We start from the raw sequence: 19,448 nt of genomic DNA on the forward strand, positions 1-19,448 counted from the left end.
GTGTATTTAAAGCAACCGCATCGGTTTGCTTTCGACGTACTTTTAGCTTCATGCTAACGAACAATGCAAAACGCCATAGTCAGGTTAACAAATAGCATCAGTGTCGCGGTCTTATAACCCTTTGAGCAACAAATATTTGAACAGGAACATGCAGACAGTTAATATAGCCACTCACTAGAATACTGTATATTGTTTATCCTCTGCAGAGAACAACTAATATGACTGCAACTTCCTGAGAAGCGACCATCTCCATGTACATAGTGGACCCACGCTATCCGCGGGGGATAAGGACCAGACCTGAATGTGAAGGCAAAAATCGGCAAATGATTGATACACGTTATAATTACCATGAAAAAAAGTTTTTTACCCAGAAAAAAAAAAAAAAAAAAAGGGACTAAGTGGGGGATCATGAAAAAAAGCACAGCGTACCAGTGGGGTTTTTCTCAAGAAACAGGGGCTCCCCCCAAAAATCCACGAAAAGGTGAAGTTGCAAATGCCGGATTTGTCTGCGTGAATGCTTGAATATGCGGGGGTCCGCTCTATCTCTTTGTCTGTACTATACTGCCTGCAGGTGGCCAAGGTGGGCACGCCAGAAGGAGCAGCACAATATCCGTTGAACTGAAGCAAACAATGTGGCCAAAGCATATCATTACAGTATTTTTTTTATGAAATACTATATTATTAGTGCTATTAAAAACATACTACCAAAAAAAATTAGCTCTTTTTTAGGGGGAGGCTGGGACAGATGAATGGAATTTCCATTCATTTCAATAGGGAAATATGATTTCAGTGTTTTGGTTTACGAGCGCGGTCATGGAATGAATGAAAATTCATACCTTCTCAAAAAAAAAAAAAAGATTGCTTGAAAGGAATGATATGGTGGGAGAACACTGTAAACAATGTGTCATTAGTATGGATTCCCATTTCAGAATGTGTGTTGTGGAGGTCAAAGTTGCTTCCGCAGTATCTCAACTGGAGCTGTGTAATCCCATCAGATCATTCGCTGCTCTCATCTGCATCATCCTCTGTTGTATGATTCTACTAATTGGAGTAAATAGTGACTTTTTTGGTTTGTTTTTTTCTTAGTGCAGCAGAGGGTTGCGGAGTGCACAGCAGGTGGTGCACAACATCAAGTAACCTCTGGCACACCAGAGACGCTGCCTGCTTTTTAAAATCACTCTTCTTTGTCCACTGCAGTTGACCAAGCGTTTGACTTGGTGATTAAACTAAGACGTTATACTAAGAATTTAGATTTAGACTCAGCATGAATCATTACATTGGATGTTGGATGGATGCTTATTGTCAACAGTATGTGGACGGCGATTCCCAACCGCTGCGCCATGGCATATAAGCGTGCCGTGAGAAATTGGGACGTGTGCTGCGGGAAAATATCCAATTTCACAAACAAGCATTTTTGTCATGTGTTTTTTTTTAATATGGAGAATGGTACTCTTTAATATTGTACCAATGGGCTTCTCGGAGCTTGTGGTGCTCCGAGAAGCCCATTTGGACTTGAGCAACACCAGGAGGGACTCTTTAAGAAGTGTCATTGGATTAGCCGGGGAGCATCTGCCTTTAGTCGGCCGGCAAACACTTTGAGAGGTGCACCTCATGCGCTCGCCTTCATGGTGCCACTTCATCGCTTCAGGTTCTAAAGGATGAAGCATGTGAAAATCGCTCAATTGCCGTTGATCTTTGCTTTCTTGCACGTCTGCTTGGGTAAGTTCATTGTCATAATTAACAAGTGTGCGTGTGTGTGTGTGTGTGTGTGTGTGTGTGTGTGTACTGTGCATTACATTGCTATTGTGTATAGCTTTAACAACCAATTGAATTTGAAATCAGAAGTCATGGAAAATAGTAACAACTCTAACAGCTCGGGCCCCCAGGCCTTGTGTTGGACACCTTGGTTAGAGATATGGGGTTGATTTGATTTGACTTGTTTCATTTATGGATTCGGGCTCAACAACTGTCTTGAAATTGCAATCTAAAAGTATTTATACACAAAAAAAGTGTAGCGTGGAAAAACAATGAAGAATATTCTTCCCCTTCATGCGCCACATTCCAGGCATTAAGTCGACCAAAAAATTCCTTTCTTCTCAATCAGTTGCTTTGTGGTCGCGAGTAGCAAAGACGGTTTGGGGAAACGCAGTAAAAGTATGCATTTTATTTCAGAGATGGAGTGGCGTAAAAGGGAAAGATGGCAGAAATATAAATAAAGTGTAACAATTGTACTCAAGCACCGTTGCAAAGTATATGCACTCCATTACATAACAAGCCTGGCACGATGTTGACACATTTCTTCCTATCGCACTTTAAAAAAAAAAAAAAAAAGTAATTCTGCTCCATCCTTTTCTCGTACGTCCTCCAGCACAGGCAGACTTCGCCCCGAATTTCTTCGACAATGGACCGTATAGCGGCAACGGCAACATGGCGCTCTTCAGCCTCTCGGAGGACACGCCTGTCGGTGAGATTGTCTCGTGACGCTCGAGCTCGTGTATCAACGTCAGACACACAGCGGATGTTGCGTGGCACACAACACGCTATCACGCTACGTTTGCCATCTACTGGGGGGCAACTTGTTTATTTGAGGGCTCCCCTTCATAGCCTCGGTTGCAGGAGGCCTACAATACTTAAAAAAGCAAGAGGTGGGGAACTTTTGTCACGTGACTTGGCTCGAAGCAGACTTAAGTCACCACTTTTAGGACTTGAGAAAGACTTGATTGATGGATTTATGGTAAGGGCGATGGTTGGGGTTGGGGTTAGGGTTCGGGTTCGGGTTTGGGTTAGGCTGCTTTCTAGTTATTGGGATTCATAACAACACCGCCACACTGAAGACGCATAGTTCTTTTCCTTTCTGGATGCAGTAGGGCGTGTCCTACCGTGATCCTGTAACCAATCATATTGCAGCAGGGCATGTCCTGCCTTCTACACGAGGGGGATTCTTAATAATGCATCCCCTACCTTATTCCGCCAACGGCCGAAGGTCGACATATTATATTGTATTAATTGGTGGAGGGGGGGAAAATCTGCAACAGCTGACTTTTTTGATCTGCAACGAGCCTTTCCACTCGCTCACCGCTATCTAGAAAACCAAAGAGTCTCAACCAGGTTTGGCACGAAAGTCATTTTGATAAAGACACGTTGCTTAATAAATAGAAAGGATGTAAAATGAATGCATTACTTTTTTAGGTACACAAATTTATTGCCTTAACGGCACCGACCCTGAGGGCCAGGAGGTGAGCTACGGCGTTTCCTTTGACCCAGGTTTCAAGGAGTACTTCACTGTTAACCCCAAAACGGGAAATATTACCTTAGTGCAAAAGCTGGATCGAGAGGTGAGTATCAGAATGGTTCAAATTAAGAGTTCAGAATGCAGATATGTGGGGGAAAATAATCTAACTTTGTGTTCCGTCTCTGCTCAGAAAGAGGATTCCTTTGATGTAATGGTGAGCATCACTGACGGGAGAAGCAAGGTAACGCTCTTCTCTCCGTAGTAAGTCTCTGCTACCTCGTTATTTTTTTAGCAAAGAATCCAGAACTCCACCAAGGCAATGCAAAACTGTTCATAAAAGAAGAAATTGGTGAAGTGTGGAATGGTTGATGGCTTGCGACTAGCTAGCCAGCAATTTGCCAAGGAACTCAATTGAAGCGAGTTGAGGCGCTTCATCGAGACATTCGTAAAATTCGTAAACGTACTCCGCTGCTGTCAGCCACAGCTCACGCCCGTACGCTCGACACGATGATGTCACGCTGCAGCCCGACAGGTCACGCCTCTTAAAGGCAAATGCTTGTACACGGACGCTACAAAAAGTACAGAATTGTCTACACGTGATGCTTGTAGGTTTTCTTTTTTTTTTATTTTTTATTTTTTACAATGTGTTTAAAAAAGTGTTTTCAGAAGTTGAAATGTGTTTAAAGCGTATGAGAGGTGTAAAACCATAAAAAGATTTGATAGGGCTCAAGGCTTTTGCACTGTTCTGCATTCGGTATGATCTAAATACCCAAATGTGCTTTGATTCAATGGGCTTCCCTCCTTTCAGGTTGTGGAACGAGTGACAATATTTGTGATGGACACAAATGACGAGAAACCCGAATTCCAAAACATGCCGGCCATCATTGACGTCCTTGAGGTATGTGAGATAGATAGATAGATAGATAGATAGATAGATAGATAGATAGATAGATAGATAGATAGATAGATAGATAGATAGATAGATAGATAGATAGATAGATAGATAGATAGATAGATAGATAGATAGATAGATAGATAGATAGATAGATAGATAGATAGATCGATTCCATTCTATGATTTTTTTTGTCATTCAGTTTTTTGTCTTTTTTAAATTTGTATCTTCATTTTTTTCCTCTCTCTCTCTCTCTCTCTCTCTCTTCAATTCTTACGTGTGTGCTCATTGTAGACCACAGAGTCCGGACACAGCATCTTCAAAGCGGAGGCTTTGGACAAAGACACGGGTTCGGGGGGATCGGTCACCTATTACCTCCTGGTAATTGGCACTAATCTCCCCTCACATTTCGACAACCCCACGGCATGTTTACACTCTCGTTTAATTATTTTCTCTCATCAAATGATGCATGCGATGACCGCCCCCAGACGCGGTGGACAATGATTTGCTCCGTGTCACAGCGAGCGTTCATGCATTAGTTGTGAGGATTAACGTCACAATTTCATTTGGACACGTGCGGCTGATTTGGCGAGCGAATGGCCGTCCGATGTTAGTGTGCACTTTGGGGCTTTGAAGAGCATCTGGCCCGCAGTGGCGAGGACCAGTGAGACGGCGCACATCTGGGCACGGACAGCTTTCACCTGCATATATAGAGCATATGGGCTTCTTACATCCAGATGGAGAACGAGAAATGCGCTACGCGGCCTAGTTCGGGCCGCGTAGCGCATTTCCATCCGACCGTGCTCGCTCACGTGAGAGCTCGTAATTGGGTTTCTTTCGACTGAGAGGCTTTCACTCATCTGACCTTGTTTGACTCAATGTTCTTTTTTTCTTCTTTAATGTCTAAATCCTGCTTTTATTGTGCTCTCTGTTGCAGAACACTCAGTCCACTTTATTTGCCATTGACAGACACAGCGGAGTCATTCGCATCAAGCGTGAGGAAACGCTGGACTACGAGAAAACAAAGACGCATTTTGTCATTGTGGTCGCAAAGGTATAAAGTGGTATCACAACACGTTTTGATGTTCAGCGATAAAAGCTGTCAATTTAGTTGGAACCAGTGACAGCCTATATTATTATTATTATTATTATTATGATTATTATCAGTGACACCCTATGGGTTGAACCAATTCGTCGAATAATTGACTTTTAACATTTGGAGTCAACTTTATCGCTGATCCAGCAGACTCTCGACTCTGCGCTTGTCGTCGCTACGCGTTTAGCTCCCGACCAGAAGTTTGCTGCGTTATCGCACATGTACAACTTTATAACCAGAGTCTTTGGGTAAAGATATTTGTGGCCCAAGGTGATAAAACACAGATGAACCAACCAACTTTTCTCATTATTAATTACCAAATATTTATTCTGCTTATATAAAGATATGGTACAGTACAGTACATTTATTTTGAAAATATTTGTAGTTTATCATTTTGTTATTATATTTTTTTTCTTTATGTCTTCTTGGTGAGTTGTGGATTACAAGCCACTACTTTGCTGAAATATAGTTTCATTTGTATTAATATTGTAATATTATTGTAATAATATTATTATTTCCGTAACTGTAACAATATTGCCCTGCATTTAAAAAAAAAATGAATTTCTTTTTGTAAGCACATTTGCAGTTTGACACATTTCATGTAGGTTATTATTAGCGGTTGTTTTTGTATTGCATCCACATCCATCATAGTTGATCAAATAATTAGTATACTGTCCTGTACTGTAACTGCTTGTAGAATTTACGGCAGAGGACCATTTCAGGAATCTATAATAAACTCAACAACTTTACATCACTTTTTTTTTGCAGGATGGTGGAGGCACTTTCAACGGCAAAGAGCAGTTTTTGTCGTCCTCTGCTACCCTGACAATTAACGTAATAGACGCACAAGACACGCCGCCGTCGTTTATCGGGACACCTTACTTCGGCTACGTGTATGAAGTTTCACTGCCTGTGAGTGTCTGCTTGCCCTATTCAGCGCTCAAATTTACTCATCATTGCCACTTTGTATTTTTTGTACAAAAATTAATTACAATAACTGTGATATTTTGGGTATCTTTTCCGAGGGGTCTGAAATATTCACTGTTGCAGCCAAAGACGGCGATGTGGGAAATCCAAATCCAATTCGTTATTCGTTTGAAGAAGGTGAGCATGCGAAAAATGTGTCCCACGTCTGTTGCCACTCTTGTCCACAGCTTTTTTTCATTTGAAGGTGACGATGGAGTTTTTAGCATCAACGAGACCACTGGTCGGATCACCCTGCTCTCAAGTCCCATGTTTCTAAAGCGAGAAATCTTTAACATTAAAGTCAAAGTAAGTACTCATAAATATGTAAGTGAAATAAACAGGAGCGATATTATTATCATTGTCACTAAATATTCTCCTTAAATGTGCATATGCAGGCGTGAACGACGGCATAGCAGGCGACGACTGTACACAAATTAATAATACTACGCACATGTCGTCACTGTAGGGCGGAATGTTCAGGAAATAAAAAAAAAACTACCATCTTGGAACCTTATATTGCTATCATATATATATATATATATATATATATATATATATATATATATATATATATAAAATCCTGTTCCATTGCTAATTTAATTTGCTAAAAATAAAAATCGCTAATGTATCATGCTGTCATTGATTAAAATGGTATGGACATGTCACCCTCTGCACTGAAGTATTACAGCTATCCATTTAAAAAAAAAAAAAAAAAAAAAAAACAGGCTTGCTCAAATGTATCTAACTATTTTTTTAAAAAAACAACAACTTTAGACTCAATCTTGAGGCAACATCATGTCACACGGCTCCCGCAGGGGCGGAGCTTTAGAACACTTCTCAGACAGTGTCCAAGAGAGTTCATAGATTTGTTCTCAAGCTATTTTCAACACTTTAAATAGGTACGAAATGTGTAAAAATAACAGACAATGTGGGGACAGACCAGTAGCATCGATTTGTGAAAAAATATGAAATTGACCATATTTGGACATTTAGCGGTTTCCACCCGAATGCGTTGATATGCAGTTACATTAACTATCAATAGTTGAGATAACATGTCCCTCTTAAAACAGAAAATAAACATAATATTTTCTTTTCTCATGCTGTATATTGATTGATATTGATTGAGGATTATTATTATTTTTTTCAAAATGGCCTAATTTGGACCCAGGCATCTGAAATAAGTCCTAACGGCCGTCTACTGGACTACGGCGAGACCACAGTGATGATCCGCGTGGTTGACCTGAACAACAATCCGCCGACTTTCTACGGCGAAAACGGCACCCAAAGCACGTTTGAGCTGACCATGTACGAGCATCCCCCAGAAGGGGAGATACTGCGGGGGCTTAAAATCGCAGTCAACGACTCCGATCAGGTGAGCGCACCAAAGCAAAGAGCAAAGGAACACCGATGTTGCGTAACACTCCACATGTTCACATTTCACCATTTCACTAATGAGAAATGGAATGAACCAACGTGGTGACCTTTATGGCTATGCGATGCCTTTGAGCTGCCATTATCACCCACAATCCTGTTCAAGGACACAAATTAAAAGCCAAAAGCGCCTTTTGTCAGCTTACGCCAGACTCGCTGTGATTCCAGGTACTTGTGTGAGCCTCATTCAAATGTGATACATAGAACAGAACGGAGATGTACTCACTTTGGTAAGATGTATTAGCAAAAATTTGATTACGTTGACTGAAATTCTATTCATTGTTTCCTGTTTTGCCATTAATAGTACTATACAATGCTTTTAGTCTGATTGAACTCGCTGTTTATTATATGGATTGCATATATAGCACATTCCCACATGTAGTGGATAAGGATGTTTATTTACTGACGGGGGGGCTTTTTTTTTTTTTTTTTTAGTTCTCGGAGGTTCACGCCCCGCTGCATTATGATTGGCTGCTGCATGCAGGCAGGGCACGCCCTACCACAACCAGGGCAGGTTATGCAGATGAAACAAAATGGCCATTCCAAATATGTATCTCATCTGAACGAAAAAATAATAATAATATTAATAATAATATTTTTCTTACAATTACATTGTAAGAAAAATGAATGAAGGTTCATGGAACTGCAGCAACGGTATGGCTACTTTGCAGGAGCATGTTTACATCATCCGCAAACACTAGTTTACGGTGCTACTAGAGAAGCATAGATTTCAACAATATTCTACATTGTACACAAACGACACCAGTGTACATTCCTTGAAAACCGGTTGTACTACCTGGTATTTTGAGTGCTATTTTTCCACTGGATATATGTGTGTTATTGTCATTGCTATTATTGTCATATAATATTAAGGGAAAATACTATATCGAGATATATATCGCTTTCGGTATACAAAACAATGACCTGTATCGGAATGACACAATACATATTTTTTTGCATTGTACTTTTAGGGGGCCAATGCAAAATTCAACTTGAGGCTCATTGGGCCTGGAAGAATGCTGCGGGTGGTCCCACAGACAGTACTGAACGAGGCCCAAGTCACAATTCTTGTGGAGGACTCGGCAGCCATGGATTACGAGAAGCATCACTTCCTCACGTACAAGGTGTGGGCATTCGTAAAGACAAAGCGGCATTTTCCCCTGCCCTATCCACTGTCATCGAAAGAAAGAGTCATTGAAAGAGTTTTGTTTCTTTCAGCTACTTGCCGTTGAGATCGATACGCCGGAGAGGTTCAGCTCCACGGCCGACATCATCATCCATCTCCTGGACACTAATGACAACGCGCCGAAATTCTCCTCCGACTACTACATCGCCAGAATTCCGGAGAATTCACCTGGCGGCTCGAACGTTGTGTCCGTCCTGGTGAGTTGGCCGTCATCCCTTCTAAAAATAGACCCACATCAGCGTACGTCACTGCGAGCTCAAGAGGAATGCTCGATTTGAACAAAATGCCAGAATGGGGTTTTAATTCCCTAAATGTAGACTTTTGGTGCTGAGTTAGGGATAATATGTGAAAACATGTAGATAAAAGCTAGGCGAGGGAAGCTGCCAGATGGCTATCACTTTCATTTTGTTGTGTAACACCAAATTCCCATTTTTTTCTCTCTTTTTTTTTGTAAGCTCTACTAAATATGCGCAGACATACTGTGTTCAGAACAATTTCAAGGTCATGTTAGCGCGAACGTCAACACCGCCGAGCTGATTGATTCAAGGCAGAGAAGGGCACCGATTTTGTGACTTTTGACATCCAGTCGTCCTTCACGTGATCGCCGCGCGGGCTCAGACGGGTGCTCGTAAATCCTCCCGTTGCGTGAACGCCAGCAAAGGCTCGCTGCCTTGATCCCAGGCAATTTCAATCAGATAAAAGAACAGCCGACAAGTGACCTTGCACACACGGAGACAGTGAACAGGCCTCACTGATGCAACAGATTAGCCGATGACATGATGATGTGATGATGGCATCAAACAGGCGTTCTTTTTATAACCGTAACATCGTGTCCCTGACCTGTCGACACCACTTCATTTTCGGATCTTTCTGCAGAAACAAAATACAGCAGTATCCGTTCCGTGTTTTTGATGAAGAAAAATAACAATCACTGGCCACCAAATGGTGACCACTTGTTCTTGTAATTAAGTTTATTTACTTCCAATTTCTCAACTTAACGACACAAATGTAATTCTTTATAAAAACCTCAATCGCAAAATATCATTTTATATCACAAACGTAGCAACGTAGAGCACCAGAATTGCCCAGATTATTTTTCCTGGTCACGTCACACCTTGTTGCTAGGCAGAATTTGGAGACCACAATCCTTTGTGCAAAGGCTTGGTCAATTAATTTCACTTATTGTGTTCAATCCCTCTGAGGACCTACAAAAAAAAAAAACAAGTAAGGATTATGAAATTTATTGAATCACTACTCTGTATTGACTATAAAATATTGAAATGGAGACAAAAACGGCACAAGCCTTACAAAATGAATACTAATAGATAGCATCTTACAAACTCTCAAATCTGATTAATTTCTAAATGCTGTAGATTGTTGTCTGACCAGTTCCAGAAATGTTCGATGGATTCTCCCAATAGGTGGCATATATATGCATGGTCAGCCAGTATTACAGTCCTCAATTATTTTCTTTATTTGGCAGATATAATTGGGTATTACCTCATCTTTCCACAGTTCGGCACATTTTCGGAGGGTGTTTTTTTTTCTGTAAAGTATTTGTTTTTAAATTGAGAACAGTATATAATAATAATATAATAATCAGAATCAGAATCAGAATCATCTTTATTTGCCAAGTATGTCCAAAACACACAAGGAATTTGTCTCCGGTCGTTGGAGCCGCTCTAGTACAACAGACAGTCAATTTACAGAACACTTTGGAGACATAAAGACATTGACAAAAAACAATTGTGCAAAAAGATGCAAAGTCCTCTAGCACTTAGAGCAGTTCGAATGACTAATATTGCAATAGTCCGGTGCAATGACCATTGTGCAAAGGGCGCTGAGACTTCAAGGAGTGGATGCGGTTTAAAGTGACGAGTAGTGCGATCATCTGGGACAATGTCGGTTGTGCAAATGTTACAGATACTCCTCAATCAGTGTGCAAATGGAGCAGATGCTACTCTGGCATGAGTGGCCAGTATATGCAAATAGTAGCAGCATGGCGAGACAACTACAGTGAGTGCACGAGTAATACATAATTGGCCCCACAGAAATGGGACAGCGAACTCAAGTCAAAAAATTGCCAGCTTGTTGTAATGGAATTATAGGTTAGGTGTTTAAGAAGTTGATCGCAAGAGGGAAGAAGCTGTTGGAATGTCTACTGGTTCTAGTTTGCATTGATCGGTAGCGCCTACCTGAGGGAAGGAGCTGGAAGAGCCGGTGACCGGGGCGCGAGGGGTCCGAGAGGATTTTGCACGCCCTTGTCTTAGTTCAAGTCCTCAATGGTGGATAGGGGGGTACCGACAATCCTTTCAGCAGTTTTGATTGTCCGTTGCAGTCGGAGTTTGTCCTTTTTTGTAGCAGCACCGAACCAGACTGTGATGGAAGAACACAGGACTGATCAATAAATAAATAATGATCTGGTCCACCAATATTAGAGGCCCATAAAGCAAGTAATCCTGTGTAACCCTGAAAATGACAGTAACAGCATTCTCCTGATGCCAAACCAGTGTAGCTCTAAAATTTTAGAATTGCTATTTCATCGTAAAAAAAATAAAATACAATTACATATTATTGTTTTCACGTGTTTTCTTTTCTGATCTTTAGGCAATAGACCCGGACTCAGGACCATGGGGTGACGTGGCATATTCTGTCTATGGGTCTGGGGCTGACTTGTGAGTATATTAAGAACGTAATTCGTCACTGCTTTTTGGGCACTGTAGAAATAAAACGTTCTACTCTGTACAGTTTACACATAATATAATATCTTTGCTCGTGGGCGCAACACACTGCATCCAATGATCAGTGCAGATCAGAACTCGTCCTTCTGAAGATTTCCTGGTATTGTCCCTCGTCTCGACTTCAATAGATTTCCTGTACATGCAAATATTTATAACTCCAGAGAATCCAGGTTCAGGTGGGGTCACTTTTCCCTCTGGATGTCAGGGTGTAATCCCAGCCTCCATCTTGCAGAGACAATAACAATAGTTGAAATGTTTGCTTCAGTGGCATTTCTGTGAGCGTCTGTTACTACTGAGCGCATGCCGCAGTCTTTTTGATGAGTATAAATGCGACTAGTACAATCCTAAAGAACTTACTGCTTTACTGTAAATGTCTTGTGGAAGACTTGAGCGTGGATGAGATCATGAAATCTTTGCTCCCCTGTTGCTTGCCCTTGTTAATCCTATAATAGGATTGGCGGTGAAAATAGATTGTTTACTTCTAACAAGCGCGCGCTCTGCCAAAGTCGCACGAGAGTAACTAAACACGTCCACCTCACTCAAGATCTGCAGCGTTACTTTACGGATCCTTGTCAGGGCTGGAACGTTGTTTTGAAAAACCTTTGGAACAAATAAGACAGTCCACCTTAGCTCTACCAACAAACTTGGGTCAGATTTTTCTTTTTTTTTTTTTTTTTTTTTTTTTCAAATCTACTGAATCCTTGCTTTCAATATCACTAAGAGTTTTTTTTTTTTTTTTGTGGGTCAAGTTCTCAAGATGAACCCATACAATACTCAGTAACGTCAGCCATCTTGTGTTAGAAATCAGTCAAAATCCAGATGTATTTTGTCCACACATGAAAATCTTGTCGCAGCGAGTGGAGGACTTCTAACATTTATTTCTGCGCTCCCACAACAGTAGATGTCATGAAGCGTTATTATGACTTATGAGTCCCACTCTAGTTCTAGGCAGGACACACCCTCGCTACGTTTGTCATGGCTACGATTCGGGCTAAGTTTAGGGTAAAGGCGATTCATAATAACGCCGCCACGCTGAAATCAGATACTTCTTTTCCCACCTGGAAGCAGTAGGGCGTGTCCTTCCCGGACGCAGCAGCGAATCATACGGCAGCAGCGCATGTCCTGCAGCCAATCATATGCAGAGGGGTGTGTCCTGCCTAGAACTCGAGTGGGATAGTGATGATCGTTATTCTGAGACCAGATCTGAGTTTCTGGTTCGCTGAGACTGATGGATCGACCGATGGATTGATCTATCTATCTATCGATCCAATATATCTAGTTAGCAAGCTAGCTAGCGAGCTTATGGTATGACACATGAGAACACACACAGGAGAAAAATCCTTTAGTCTCTCATTTTGAGGTACCTCAGTGAAATTGAGTGAAATTGACAATTTCCTCCGGCGCAGTTGATAATCTTTCCTGACTTTGACAGTCACAAGTTAATAGTAGTTTACTCAATCAACAACACAATTAAAAACTTAACCCGCGACCTGGGAAAGGTTTTTGAATTGTGAAGTCTCTGATTGGCCCGTAAACTCGCTGTAATACAACTCTTTGAATTTAAATTCAGTACGACTGAAAACATTGTGTGTTACCCATGCTCAGGCTCTCAACACCATGGTTGATTAATAGGTTATTGTTCTTGCTTATATCATGTCCCACTCCTCAACTAAGTCTCACAGGAAATATGTTGGATTTTGAAACCACACGGTCCATTTGCAGGTTCTTGATCCAGCCGTCCACCGGGATCATCTACACACAACCATGGGCCAGCCTGGATGCAGAGGTGCGGTCCAAGTACAACTTTTACGTCAAGGCAGAGGACTCGGAGGGCAGGTACAGCCTGGCTGAGGTGTTCGTCACCGTGTTGGACCTGAACGACCACCCGCCTGCTTTCAAATGATAACTTCCTGGAGAAGACCATGGTGATTGGTGCACCAGTCAAAATAGAGGTGATGGTCCTTGTGTCATATATTTCATGTCCTAAATCAGGGGTGTCCAAAGTCTGTTATTAAAAGGCGGTGGGGGCAGCGTGAAAAGTGTGGGAGTCGGAAAATGCCTCCTTGGAGTTTTCTGTATGCAGCCCTCGGAGGAAACAGTTTGGACACCCCTGGCCTAAACGCTGCACTGTCCAGGAGAGAACATTAACTTTGAAAGCCGTTCCGATGCCAGGCTGTCGACGACGATGCGGAGATACCCAACAACGTGATCGAGTACGCCATCATGAAAGCCGAGCCCGACAACAACATCTTTGACATCGACGCCGACACCGGCGAGATCAACCTCAAGTCGTACATCAAGTCCTATGGCCATCATTAAGAACATCACCAACCAGAGGGACTTCACCTGGTCGCTGGTGGTGCAGGCCCGCGACCGAGGCCAGCCGTCGTTCAGCACCACCGCCGTGGTCAAGATCGACATCACCGAAGCAGTGAGTGGCCCCGTTTTTACACAATAGTGCAATCTGAGTCGTGTTGGTTTGTGCAAAGGAGGAAATCACAATCGTCTTCAAATGAGGGCCGCGAATGTGTAGAAATATTCTAGGACTATTTCGTCTCTTGGCGGCAGGTATGTCTGGTTGGAAATACATTTAGACAACCACAAGGTTTCAAATGAGCAGTTTGCAGTCCTTTTTTATGTGCATCATAAACATCTTTGGCCAAAATACAATTTAGAGTGCACAGCTACATAAGTGCATAGTTGATGACTTAGGAACTTAAAGCGCTTTTCTGGTTCTCACCCAAAATGTTTCTTCAATATTTCAGGCCTTGAATTATATGTTTGGATTTAATAGCATGGCCTACGTAACATCCTCCATCAGACCAATTTGAATGTGGTAGTGTGTTCAAAGAATCTCTTGTGCCACGTTGTCATGTTCTCAGGTCAAATCCAGATTTGTGTCGTACTTCCTGGGACTAAGGAAACGCCCGGGCGCTGTGTTTGGGATTTTCATGACCGCTGTCACCTTCGCCATTTCCCTCACAATCTTCATTTCAACTCTCATATACTGGAACTCTGTGAAAAAGTCCCGTGTCAAACCTCAGGGCAAGATCAGAAAGATTATCAGGAGGCCATGAGTGAAGCTTGCCTTGAGCTCATCAGCACAAACATTAAACTGTTGTTTTGTTGTTGAACCTTTTGGAACTATTGGATATTTGTACAGTGAGATGTGTCTGTAAAAGAGTAAAGGAGCACAATATGACTCAGGAAGTTCTCTTTTTTGACAAGCATAGCGCCCAAATTATTTGGAATTTCCTTGTTAAATGCTGAATGGTCTCAGCGATGGTTTCCTGGACAACCTCTGATCTTGTCTTGAAATACCAAAGACATTATAATATCCAGACTTAGCGTGTTTGGATTTCAAGTGTATGCGGTATATTTTTATACTTATGTTACTGTGGCAGCTTATTTAGTTTCTAGATTTTTTAAACGCCTTTGGCCAAATTGGGAGTTGGCATAACTAGAGGGAACACTAGCTGGTTAAAACGTAACAAATGTGTGACAATGGATGCCCGTTCTCCTTGTGCTCTTTTACAGACCCAACTCAAAGGGGGGCCTTTGGGATCATTTTTAATGCACAATAAAAACAAGCCCTTGCAAATCGTAGGCGGGCTCGCATGCGTCATTAGCTTAATGGTCACGGTCACGGTGTTCGTCTCCACCGTCACCTTCGTACGTAACAAGAAATCCAACCGGGTCCTGCCCAACCGCCGCGTGAGGAGGAGACCGCGCAACCAGCACGCGTGGACCTTCAAGAACCCCTTCAGGAGAGCGGAGAACCCCGAGGAGAAGTTCCAGGCGGAGGAGGAAGATCAGGACGCCAGGAACGTGGCGGAAAACCTCAACCACAACAACAACGTGGGCAACGTGGTCCGGCACTGGCCCCCGCCTCCGCCGCCGCCTAGCGCCCCTTGGCTCCCGCCTCCTCCGCCGCCGCCCTGCGTCCCGGCGGAGAGGAAGTGGGTGGTGCCCACCGTCTCGGCCGCCGTGGCGGCACGGCCCAAGAAGAAGTCGACAACGCAGGACACGGTCAACAAGGCGCTGGTGTCAGAACTCAAAATGAGACTGGAGCAGAAGAGGATACGCAATCACTTATAGTGCTGTGTGCGCATGAATGTGGACGTGTATGCGGGCGTGCGGGCGTGTGTGTCTATATGCAGTACTTTGCAAAAGTCTTAGGCCACCGCAAGCTTTGTTGTTTTGTTCATTGCTATTTATCACACATTATTTGAGTTTCTTCTTAACCTTCAAGTTTCAAGCAAGTTCCAATTGCAAAAAGCAAGGAAGTCAAAAAGCAAGGGAGTCGGCCATTTTGCAACGCTACTCCAATGCAAATTGGCAAAACCATGGGCGAGGGCCTTATGCTAAGACTTCAAATCATGTAGATCCAGTTTAAGTCAAGCCGAGTCTCATGAATACCAAGTCAAAGTCATTTCCAGTCTTTTGTAACTTTTAGCCAAGAAAGTCCCAAAGACCTAAAATTGACAACTTAAGTTTGACTCTTCGGGTCATGTGACTCGAGTCCACCACGTCTGATTTTCATGTGACGGGAGAATCTCCCGGAATATTCTGGCCTCCTGTTTCCATGCCAGTGTCCAATTGTTAGTCACTAACATGCACGTTAGATTCAGTTCAATGGCCTATTGGTGTCAATGGCCTTGCGACCAGTCCAGGATGTAGACAGCCCCTCGCCCGAAGTCAGCTGAGAAAGTCTGCAGATCATCTAGGATCCTAATCAGAGCAACTAGTAAAGAAAATGAATGTATTTTTGTCAAATTTGCAGATGTCTTTTTTCTTATACCGTTTTGTCGCGCTCATCATAGAAAATGAATGGTTTACAACAGTAAACACTCAGATGCATACAGTACAGTTAGCACTCAAAATACAAAATCAATGGAATTTTCTAGACGGGCGGTGTGTGGGCTGAGATAAAAACTGTAAAATCTTGGTCAGATTGTGAATAAAAGTGCCGACACAGGGATTGTCCTCTGCCATTTGAGTCGCCATAACATCAACGAAACCAGCCATCTATGTGCTGTCCTCCATGAACCAGGAAATTCTGGAAGTTTGAACTATCTTTCCACTTTCCAGAGCACTTGTCCACGTTAGCGTCACGGATGAGCTTATCCCAGATGACGTTTGCCGAGCGCTGGGGTACACCCTGGACAATTTAGTCTTCAATTAACCTAACATGCATGTTTTTGGAATTAAACCAGCACAAGCATGGGGAGGATCCGCCAACCTCAAAGCTTTGAACCGCGAACTGTGAAGCAGACGTGGTAACCACGTCTGCCAGGAAGTACATTTTTATAGCATACACACTTCTCAACACTACAACTCCAGTAGTGTTCTAAGACTTTGCACAGTTTGCCTGGTTGTACAATATGAGTGGCCATTTTTCCAGCCTCCAAACCTTTGTTACTTGTACGTTGTGTGTAAAAGTCTCTTTTGTCAAGGATTGAAGGCACATTGAGACAAGACTGCATATTTGGATTCCAACCAATCTCCTTTACGGGGAGATTTCACTTGACACCAGTGCTGGCTAAGGAGATCAGCCTGAGCTGGTCCAAAGGAAGGAAACCACAGTGATCCGGTTAAGACCACTTTTAATCCCAAATACTCACCGGTACACAACACAGTTCTGCAAACTGTCTGTTTCTTCTCATTTAAACATGATACCTAATATTCCTGAAATTGACTGTGTTATTTCTGTTTTTCGTTGTATTTTTGCCAGTAAAGTTGTCCTCAAAAGGCTTATCTCTGTGTTTATTTTCATCCTTTCAGATGCTTTAAGGTTAAAATACTCATAAGCGTGAGTGTCCTTATCTCACAAAGTCACTTACATTCTTAGACTGTCGCTTAACACTTCAAGTAATTGGCTTGTTTGTTGGATCTAGCGCCTCCTTCTGGCAATCTAGAAGAAATTTAGTTTTTTAAAATCTTTTTATAAGGGCCCACAGGCAGGGGCAGATCAACCTGAAACCAAGGGTCACGGGTTTCAGGTTCCTGGACCATTCATCCATTCATTTTCTTGTGCTTGTCTTCATGATGGTGGCGGGTCAACTAGAGCGTAAAAAACTCAGGCCACATACAGATTCACACTCACACTTACACCTATGGACAATTTCGAGCAGGGACTTTTTTCCATTAAGGGCCACATACAGAAAAATTAAAGAGTACCTTGTGCTTAGGAAACACACTAAAAGCAATTAAATGAGCTGCAACAGATGCAAAATGGTAGATCGTATTGGAAGAAAATCAAGTATTAGTTTGATGTCATTTAAAAAAAAAAATTATGTAACCAACTTTATTTACATTTTTTTACATTATGTTTTACAAAATAGTGGCATTTTGTCAAATTCCCATTTATTAACGTTTTAAATAAAAAATATATACGGAGTGACAAATTTTCATTGAACCTTGATTTACATTTGAATAATGCAAATTAAAATTAAGTGTGATCATTGAAAATAAATTTTAAATTTTAAATAAAAAACATTGTCTTGCAATTTCGTTTTAAACATTCTAAAAGAATCATGTGGTGTCCAGTAGCATTACGCATTTTTTACAAAGTAGTTCACTGTGCTGTGCCCCATCTGACCATTTACCAAAAAAAACAAAAAAAAAAACTATGGCAAAACCTTTCTTTTTATGTAAGAAAAAAGTTTAAAACTGCAACAATGAGAGAGAAATTATTCCATCCTTTTCCTTTTTCTGCAAAAGTAAAGAAGTGGAGGACTTTAGTAGGACAATAAAAATATGCTTAACAGTGGAGGTGGGGTTATACAACAGTCCTTGTCATGATGTTTTAGGGTTGTTTATTTATTTTAGCAAATATCCGAGCAGATGTTCTGCAAATAAATCACATTTGACTCACGATGCGTACAATCCCCAGTGCGGCACCACCAGCGTGAGCACTACCAATTACCAAGTTACACTCAAAGCGCCCTCTGAGCATTTTTGAGCCAAACATGCAGCAGTGGCATATTTTCAAAATTACATAAAACACGGAATGTGCAGATTACCCTTGCTAATCCAAGAGCCAACTTGTTCATCTTTCTGCAATATTGCAGCGTTGGCTACAAACCAAAGGTTCATCTGACCTCGTCTGGTTTAGCCTGTGAGTAATGAACTTTCGGGCGTATTTTTAAACCGGGCAGCGTGGGCTGAAAATAAAAGGTCAAATCAATCTCCCCATAAATGAAAAATAAATAAATAAATACAATCTAAAGGGAATTGTGTCACAATTTCAATGGCTATTAAAAGCGAAACGGACCAGGAATAATACGCGAAGCAACCCAAATGACCGTGCATTATGCCGTGTAAGCGGCGGCCAGGATTACTGCTGCACAGAGGATTACACAGTGGGAAGTTGCAAAAAGCGCTGATGCTGGACAGACACAAACTAGGGACAGGCCACTTCATCATGTTTTCAGAGTGCCGCCTTGAAATTCAAGTCGCCTGACTTAGGAGTCTTTCAAGATGCGAGCCGTCGTTTGGCTGATTATTTTATTTATTTATTTATTTTTTTTGCTTTTGCTTGTGAGCGCTGTGTGACGGCAGTGTTCACAATTCAACTCGCCTCCCAATGAGCAGCGGTTTGGCAAATTCATCGAGAAAAAGAGGCTTCTGCCATAACCCAAGTTTACTAACATTTTCTTCGACCATCATGTCATCAACCCCTAATTATGCAAGTTATCGCAACATACACGGGGAGTCCGCTAATAAGACGCTTTGGTCACGTGATGTCCGCAACGCAAAACGCGAGAGCAATTGTGACGTTCATTTCGGTCGACAGCAGAGGGGGATATTGCGCGTCATGGCGGCCCACTTCGCGACGAGGTCGAACCCAATTAGGCCAGATCATCTCAGAAAAATGAGAGCTATTGAGCTATCACACTGAG

At 42.1% G+C, this 19,448-nt stretch overlaps 1 protein-coding gene across 1 annotated transcript; it reads left to right on the forward strand.

The window, feature by feature from the left end:
* Positions 1–1,549: 1,549 nt before the first annotated feature.
* Positions 1,550–17,297, forward strand: cdhr1a (cadherin-related family member 1a). Its single transcript, XM_061690930.1, is given in 19 exon segments — positions 1,550–1,719; positions 2,369–2,464; positions 3,190–3,335; positions 3,423–3,473; positions 4,041–4,130; positions 4,419–4,505; positions 5,062–5,178; positions 5,989–6,132; positions 6,246–6,324; positions 6,392–6,492; positions 7,355–7,558; positions 8,589–8,741; positions 8,836–9,000; positions 11,411–11,478; positions 13,267–13,441; positions 13,443–13,496; positions 13,717–13,848; positions 13,850–13,975; positions 15,082–17,297. Coding segments are annotated over 19 exon segments (2,610 nt in total). The 5' UTR covers positions 1,550–1,658; the 3' UTR covers positions 15,643–17,297.
* The last annotated feature ends 2,151 nt before the right edge of the window (positions 17,298–19,448 follow it).

The sequence above is a fragment of the Phycodurus eques genome, chromosome 11, assembly GCF_024500275.1.
Source record: "Phycodurus eques isolate BA_2022a chromosome 11, UOR_Pequ_1.1, whole genome shotgun sequence".
Taxonomy (NCBI): domain Eukaryota; kingdom Metazoa; phylum Chordata; class Actinopteri; order Syngnathiformes; family Syngnathidae; genus Phycodurus; species Phycodurus eques.